The sequence below is a fragment of the Gastrolobium bilobum genome, unplaced genomic scaffold (genome assembly GCF_033153095.1).
Source record: "Gastrolobium bilobum isolate Gb01-03AN ecotype WA unplaced genomic scaffold, APGP_CSIRO_Gbil_v1 utg39360, whole genome shotgun sequence".
Lineage (NCBI taxonomy): Eukaryota > Viridiplantae > Streptophyta > Magnoliopsida > Fabales > Fabaceae > Gastrolobium > Gastrolobium bilobum.
Window position 1 is genome coordinate 53,021 of NW_026896693.1, and position 9,132 is coordinate 62,152.

A 9,132-nucleotide genomic window follows, 5' to 3' on the forward strand; every position below is an offset into this window, starting at 1 on the left:
GGCTGATACAGCAGTACAAAATACCCGGCAGAAGTGACTTTTTCAAAATACCCCAATATGGGTATCAAACTTCATCAAATCATATGCTAACCTCATTCATGATGTTTATATCATTAGATTAGCTCTCTAACTATAATTTTCTAACTTGGAGCTATTATACTAACTGTTACTGCGTCAGCAGTCAAAATTAACAGATGAAAATTCATATGTGCAAAATACCCTCAATATGGGTATCAAAATTCTTAGAATTTCATCCTCATTCTATTTATGAACCTAAGGTCCTCATTATAATCCTCAAATTTAAAAGTCATATAATTAGGATTATTATACTAGGGAGTCAGTGTTACAGTTGAAAATATAAATATGAATTATAAAGAGGGTTAACATGCTATAATTATGGCTTTAGGAGGAACTTGAGTCACTAAATGAAAAGAAAACATTGTTCAATTGCTATGAGATTGAGATTTTGATTATTAATAATATTCTTGATATAAAACAGATTGCAATTGTCGAATTGTGTGACTGTTGGTGTATCTGTGTATACCGAGCCTTTGGATAGGGATTTTGGCACTACACGTAACCTTTCGTGTCCTCAGTTTTACCCATTGGTGTATGTGGGGTATTCACACGAGATGGTAATCCCTGAGCATGTCGAGCAACATGCAAGATGGTAACTCCGTGTGTGAAGTACATGGTGGACTCCTTGTACTGTGGGTTGTAGACGTACATAATCCCTACCATTTGTTCTCTAGCCAGTAGGAAGCATACACATATGACATCGACATATGCTGCATTGCATAGATTTTGCCATTATACTATTGTTATCATTCTGAACTTATATTGCACATGTAAGTGAGTTTGGGGTGGAAAGATCCTTGAGGACCCCTTGCCTTACTGAGATTTCTTGTTAGAGATCTCACCCTGTGTGGGGCACAATTTTAGGTACAGGGACTTTTCAGATTGAGACATCTAGTGGCAGGAGGCCGGAGTTGAGTTGAGATGATGCATGCACCTTGCCATTTTATTATGATTTATGTCTTGCTGTTATTTCTTTATGGCTATTGTACTTGAGACATGATTTGACTATGTTGCTTTATTTGGTGAGATGGGGTTGTCCATGCCACATTTGAATAAGCTGCGTTTATTTCAGACTAGAGTTGTATTATTGTATCAGGATATGTTTGGTCTACGTGTGGTAGTTCCATGACTTGATACATTATTTAATTTAGTTATTTATTGCAATTTACATACAGAAGTATTTTTGAAAAAGATTCACTGAGAAATATGATAAGGTTCATAATTGAAATTTTTAGCTTCCGCATTTATTGAGTTGTGCTTATTACCATTTACATGTTAAATACACCGGGTGCACACGGGGTGTTACATTGTTACACACTCATCTAGTACAACCAATGACATCAATGGCCTCGTACGTGGAATTCACAAATATATGTATATAATATATAATTATATATGGGAAAAGTGTTTGTCATTTTAAATGACTTAAAGTTATGTCATTTTAAGAGAGAGAGATAGACACAAAATATTATTATTTTTATTTAAAATTTAAATTAAAAAAAACACCCATTTTCTCCTCCATGATTTTCATTCCTTGTGCCTATCTCTCTCCTAAAATAACATAACTTATGTCATTTAAAATGACAAATATCAAACCCATTATATATATGTCCATCACCTTTTTTCACAAATATCACCTCTTTATAATCATTTCCTAGGCTTAGTTACCTTATGGAAGATTTCTCGAACATCACTCTTTTTATATTTAATGTACTATAAACTATACACTATCCATTAGTCCAAGTATCGAATTAATCACAACACAACATTTCTTATGCTGACACCAAACCAAAAGCAGAATATTAATACTCATAACATAGAATTTCAATCATGGCACATATTCCTATCACAATACAGAATTTCAAACACAATATATAATTTTATAAACAAATCACACATAACACTTTGAATACAGACATCAAATAAAACATAATATTTTGCACACCGATATCAAATAAAACATAGCATGTTAATTGTAGTTATTAAATCAAACACAACATATTAATCATATTTAATATATTTCACTTAACATTAGATCACCTTGCATTTACTCAGCATATCAAATATTATTTCATCAATTTACACATAACAGTTTATAACACAATTAATTACAGCAAATTAGACAGATTATATTTAATACAAATGTCAAATCAAACTAAATACATTTAATGTTAGTAACATAATTCACCTCACATTCAATTATAGTAAATCATATTCCTTGATATTTATACACACAACAATTTATGGCATTATTAATTACACACATATTAATTTAATTCACATAAGAACATGCAATTTATGTTATATTAATTTTATTCATATTGATCCTATATGAATGCATTTATGTTAAGTCCTAACATTCATAACAATTATTTCAATCAGAAACCATAACCCATTTGGTTACGGCGGAATAATCATGACAGAGAAAACTCCTAAACCGAGAACTTACCTGAAAAGCTCTTTGCAAATTATTTACAAACCAAATTACCCGCACACTCTACGTTCATTACTTCATCTGATTAATAGTTTGGTGCAATATATAAAATACCATTAATACATATTACTTGAAATCCAAGTAACTATCACATCACACGTTAATTCAACTACCAACTAGGTAATTCTATTAGTCACTTTGACCACTTTATTTATCTTGACAGTTCATGTCATACCACAAGTCTTTTCATTTAATTCAATATTTAATAATTTGATCCCAACACTAGTTGGTTTACACCAAAATCAAAGTCTAGTTATCACAACATAGCTTTTTAATTAATTATTCCTATAGTTAACCTTCTTTACGGGGTCATAAAATCTTCCACCAAAAATTATAAGATTTTACCATAGTAATCTAGACTTCACAAGCTTTCCAATAGTATTTCATACACTTCATTCTGACAAGTAGAGCTCAAGATATCTTTGCCGTAAGCAAACTGCTTAAATACGTCGTTAACACAACAGGGCAGCGAAATCTTTTCTTTTTCTTGAAATGTTTCCTCATTCATTTTATTCTCATATTTTTTTATATCAAATAATAGACATCTAGGAATTTAATTTGATATAATATTCATCCCATTTGGTTAAGGAACGAAGGAGTTATGAATTTTTCAAGCTCCAAGTGACAAGCTGCCAACACAGGCAGTTTCGGGTACTGTCCATTCATACTGAAACTGGGCATGATCTAGCACTTTGAAAAATCTCATATTTTAGGAAAAGAAACTACACATCTCAAGCTTTAATTTTATACCTCACATGTTCTATTTGTTTAAGAAATAAGTGAGATACGCCCTTTTAATTTGGGCTAAAATATGAACACAGTTTTTCACAGCCAGAACCATGTTTACTATTCTGACCACGAATTCCTTATTTCTTATTGGATTTCTCTGAAATTTTATTATGTTATAACAGACTTGTGTATCTTTAATTTGGAATAAGTCCCACTAAATTTAGAGTCCTACAGCTCATATTATAAATTTTGCAATACAGAATTCAGATTTTAATCTATTAGGATTTGTGCACTATTAACAACTCAATCTTGTTTCCTTTAACTTCAGACCAACAAACAACCACCAAAGAACATTAAACCACTTTAAATAACATCTTAGGATCGTGTTTACACGTAACCCTAATCAGTTTTAACCCACTTCATAAATTCATTTTAAACCATCAAAGTTTAGGCCTTTTACCTTATATAGCTTCCTAAATACCTCATCAACACTTTCCAAGCTCTAATCCTTGAAGAACACTTGATTTTCTATCAACCATGAACTGGGGCATTCACCTTTAGAGAGGATTATATCAAGATATAAAGCTCTCCAAGAAGAAATAATAGAGGGATTTTGATCACAAGATCAAGAGCTACAAGTTTTGTGTTAGAACCTTGACCTAAAAATGGTTAGAAGATGAAGTTCTCAAGCTTTCCTTGGCTTCCATGGTGTCACGATTGGAGAAGAGAAGGAGTTTAGATTTTGGGTCTTAGAAGATGAAAGAACCAACCCAATATGTTGGAAAAGAATATTTTATTGGTTCTATGATCTTTAGACTTTCAACTCTTATATATTCTTATTGGTTAGAAACTTATTCAACTATTCTTTATGACCAAGTAGTTGAATTACTTTACTTGTCTCCTTTTAACATTCAAACTTAAATCCTATTGAACAATTTATTCTTACGACTTTCAACCTTAATAACTATTGGCTAATTTCTATCAATCTTTGACTTCCTTGACTGTAGCCTTAATATGATCATAAGGTCATCCAATATGTTTAGGAATTTTACTAGTTTTCATAACTTACAAAGTCTTAAAGATTTTACAATTACTTTGACTTAAAACAATTTCTATTGGTTAGTAATTATCCAGGCTTTGACCAAATTTTAAGAATTAATCTAGGCATCATTTGATTAAAAAAAATCATTTCTTTCACATAGAATTCCACAAACAATTTAATTAAACAATCAAAATCAAGTTTAGACCTAGTTTCGCTTGTTTGCAAACGAGTCCTTAAACTTTCACATAATTATACTTTGACCCCAAATCTTTTATGTTAATTCCATTAGGATTCTATTTGACTTGTTTGGCATGAACTGTATCCTTCGCTTAATTATTATGTAGTTTACATGATTTACCCTCACCGTTTCCTTGAAAAGTGTTTAATTCACTTAAACACTAAACTAGTTCACTGTAACCTATTTTGACAGTGAGAGTTGTTATACTTGTGATACCTCGTTGAAAAGCTAGAATAGTCTAGTTTAGCATATCAAAAACCGTAGGTATCTCATGTTGAAAAAATGTCGAATTGGGTAATTTAGCTTTGTTGGTTTATGGGAACCACTTAGCTGCTGAAAATACTTTTTGTATGATGTTAAGCCATAGTATTTTTGTTCCACAATAATAATTCAGTTATGATCACAGTTTGTAAAATGTTTTAATATGGTTGTTTCAAAAGTGCGAATGTTATAAAAAGCAAAAAGTTTTTTCGTATTTTTAAATGAACTGCTGTGATTGTAATTGCGCTGAATATCATAATTGATGATAACATACCGGTCATGAACGAGTTGTTACACACACCACCCCATTAGCTTACACCGTTATCAATTGTGTACAGTCACATTCTATCTCTAGAGATCTATTCCATAGATACCTTAAGAGAGAGTCCGGTCATGTATTGATCTGCTAGTCTAGGGCTAAACATCTCTGTCATACAGACAGAACAGGTTGACACCGAGGTAACTACGCTACGCTGCTCGCAGGGAGAACACATGAAAATAGAACATGTTTTGTGCTTCTTTTGCCATCTCTTATATTCACATTTAATATTTTTAATTATTACTTTATCTTTATATCTTGAAGTTAATTACTTTATCTATATAAAGTAACAAATATTGTGAAAAGAATTGTGTCAGGAACTAGAAAATATTGTGTAAATTTATAAATCTAAATTAAAATTTTAAATGCACTTATTCTTGAATAAATTTATTATAATTAATGAAAATATATCCATATATAAAAACTTATCATTATATATATATATATATATATATATATATATATATATATATATATATATATATATATTCTTTAATAAATTTTGTGTGTGTGGGATAAAGATTGTTAAGCGAACATTAAAACCACACAAATGAAATAAATTTAGGGAATTGGGTTTGAAGGCATGTATAATTTTTTATTTATGCATCAATAATTCATTAAAATTTAAGTCGTGGATTTGTTTATCCACGTTTATCAATGTTTGCATCTTCTACTTCTTCCATTTTGTTTTTCTCCTATCCTTTAGGCTTTAGGCTTTGTTTGGGAGTTAGTTTTTGGAGGGGAAGGAAGGGGAGGGGAGGGTTTTATTAATCCCTTCCCTTGTTTGTGAGTTAGTTTTTGGAGGGGAAGGAAGGGGAGGGGAGGGTTTTATTAATCCCTTCCCTTGTTTGTGAGTTTAAAAAAATAGAGAAAGGGAATTGGGGATTTTTACAAAATCCTCCAAAACCCTTCTCACCCTTAAAATTAAAGTCCCCCCAATTTGGGGGGTTTAAGGGGGAAAATATTAAAAATTACTTATCTATCCTTAGCATTAAAATGTAAAAACTACATAAATATGAATCATTTTTAAATGTGACATTATTATAAAAGTCTCTAATATTGATAGAATTTATCGACGAAAAATATTTCGTCGAAAATAGTGACGAAATTTTTGACAAAAATCACATTATGTCAAAAATAGAGACGAAACAATATTTGGCCATATTCACTGACATAAATTTTTTCGAAAAAAATACAATTAAAATAGAATCTAAATTCCGTTGAAACTTTCAACAGAAACATTTCTATCGAAATTTTTTGACAGAAAACAATTCCGTAAAAAAATGTGTCGAAAATATTACAGTCAAATTTTTTTACGAAAAGTATTTCCATCAAAATTTTCAACGGAATACATTTGCAGTGAAAATTTTTGACGAAAAATATTTTTGTAAAATATTCAGATAGAAATTTTTTTTTTGTGAAAATTCTTTACAGAATCTAAATTCTGTCAAAATATTTGACAAAAAAACATATTCGTCAATATTTTCGACGAAGAATATTTCCCTCTAAATTTTTAACGAAATACATTTTCATTGAAATTTTTTCGTAAAAAGCTTTGACGGAAAATATTTCTGTAACAAAAATTTGACGAAAAAAAATTCGTTAAAATTCTTTACAGAATCCAAATTTCGTTAGAAGTTTTCGACGAAAATATTTTCGTCATACTTTTTGGCGAAAAAAATTTCTGTTGAAATTTTCTACGAAACATATTTTCCTCGAAAATTTTTGACGAAAAATATTTTCGATAAAAAAACATTTCTATCAAAATTTTCAATGGATCCCATTTCTTCAAAAAGTTTCGACGGAAATTATTTTCGTAAAAAATTCAACGAAAAACATTTCTGTAAAAAAATTTGACAAAAATAATATTCCGTCAAAATTCTGTACAGAATCTAAATTCCGACGAAAGTTTTACAGAAACATTTCCCTCAAAATTTATGAAAAAAATATTTCCGTTGAAATTTTCATTGAGACATATTTTCATCGAAGATTTTTAAAGAAATTCTTTTTTTCGTCAGAACTTTTGATGGAATTTTTTTCGTCGAAAATATTTAACAAATCATTTTCATCAAAACTTTTGACGAAAACTAAATTTTGTCGGTAATGTTGACTGAAAGTTTATTTTTGTAAAATATTTCTTTGGATAAAAATTTCATTGCCTTCGATGAAAAGTATTACGACGGAAAAATATTTTTTTGACAGAATTTTTGTCATTTTCAACGTAGAATTTTCGTTGAAATATGATCTTTTTTAGTAATGTGAAAAATACATAAATAATTTTGTTTAGTAATTTCATATTTAATTTTATTTCTAAAATATAATAATTATATTATTTTTTACAAAAAAGGTAAAATTTTAAAAATATCTCATTTGCGCTCCAATTTCTTCCTTGCCATTTTTTTAACTCCCAAACAAGGGAAGGGAATACCTTCTAATTTTCTTTCCTTCCTTCCCCTCTCTCCCCCTTGGATCCCCTTTCTTCCCTTCCTCTCCAAACTTCCAAACAAAGCCGTAGTGAACATTAAAGGCAAAGATGAATGTGTGGGATAGTGTTATCAAGTCATTCACGAATGGTAATTATTTTAAGGAAAAAGTATTTATCATTTGAAATCACACAACTTGTGTTATTTCACACTCACAAAGAGATGAGATTCACACCTTAATTTTTTTTTTCCAAACTCTCTCTCTCTTTTTATTTATTTTTTTCTCTCAGTTAAAATGAGATACACTTTTCCCTTATTTAAAAGAGCTCTGTCATCCTTCCCCTTTTTTCTGTCCCCTCTTCCATTTCCCCTCACTCCACCACTTTGCCCTCGCCCCTAGCACACAAGTTCCGTCCCCAACATGTCTAGCCCACAAGTGAAGAGCATTGTCCACATCAACCGCACCAAACTCGTCGTACCAGCGGATCAATACCCACCGAGGCATCCATTCCTAAAGGTGCTGAGGATAAGCTTCACAGACAATGATGCTACCGACTCCTCCAGCGATGAAGAAGAAGTGTTCGAAAAGAAGTGCGTGAATGAGAATATTTTTGAGAAGCGCACCAGCCAAAATGACGGCACAATTTCGAAAAGGAGAAATAGGAGCACCTTAAAAAAACATGCATCTTCCTCCTCTGCCACGAAGTATCGGGGAGTGAGGCAAAGGCTATGGGGAAAATGGGTTGCTGAGATAAGAGATCCATCACAACGAAAACGGTTGTGGTTGGGCACCTATGACACAGCTTTGGAAGCTGCCGTGGCCTACAACAACGCAGCCATTAAGCTGCGTGGACCTGATACGCTCATCAATATCTTACCGCCACCAACCGGGATCATGTGCTCGCCGGAAAATACAAACCCTCAGGCACCTGAAACTTCAGCCACAACAATCGAGGGTTAGACACATCAGCTGACAAATTTGTTGTCATGTTATTTAGTCATATGTCTTTATATCAGCTTGTTTTGGTTTTTGGGCAACTATGTAGGATAATTTAAGAATTCGCTGTATGTAAAACCGCCTGAGTTTGTTTAAGAGAAAAGGTTAGTATTGAGAATGGTTTCAATTCAAAAGTTGTTGAAAAAAGGAGATCTTTGTGAATGTTTTATCATATTATGATCTTTTGATTAAAAGCACAATGTACTTGATATGTTAATGTTTATAAAATTTACACTAACTTACCAAAAATAAAAATTTACATTAATTCAAGCATTATTTCCATTGTCTAAATTTGAGATCTTTCCATAAGACAGACTTTTCTTTTAGTAGAAATATAGAGATTTTTAATTGAAAAATATTTGTTTTCAATATTATTCTCTTTATATGAACTTCTTTAGAAGCTAAAAATTTATAACTTCCTAAAAAAAGGATCGAACGGAATTTTGAAAGAGATTTTTCTTTCAAAAAGGAAAAAAAATACAAAATAAAAGACTTGTGTAATCGTCACTCAAGTGAAATGGATGATATAAAAAAGAAGGCCTAGGGCTACG

The 9,132-nt window shown here is 31.1% G+C and overlaps 1 protein-coding gene across 1 annotated transcript; it reads left to right on the forward strand.

Moving 5' to 3' along the window:
- The first annotated feature begins 8,005 nt into the window (after nt 1–8,005).
- Nucleotides 8,006–8,545, forward strand: LOC133301454 (ethylene-responsive transcription factor CRF4-like). Its single transcript, XM_061501081.1, has one exon. It carries the CDS (start codon nt 8,006–8,008, stop codon nt 8,543–8,545), a length of 540 nt encoding a protein of 179 aa, XP_061357065.1.
- The last annotated feature ends 587 nt before the right edge of the window (nt 8,546–9,132 follow it).

What these genes read in the sequence shown, in the direction of transcription:
- LOC133301454 (XM_061501081.1), top strand. Translation starts at nt 8,006, where the DNA reads ATGTCTAGCCCACAAGTGAAGAGCATTGTCCACATCAACCGCACCAAA.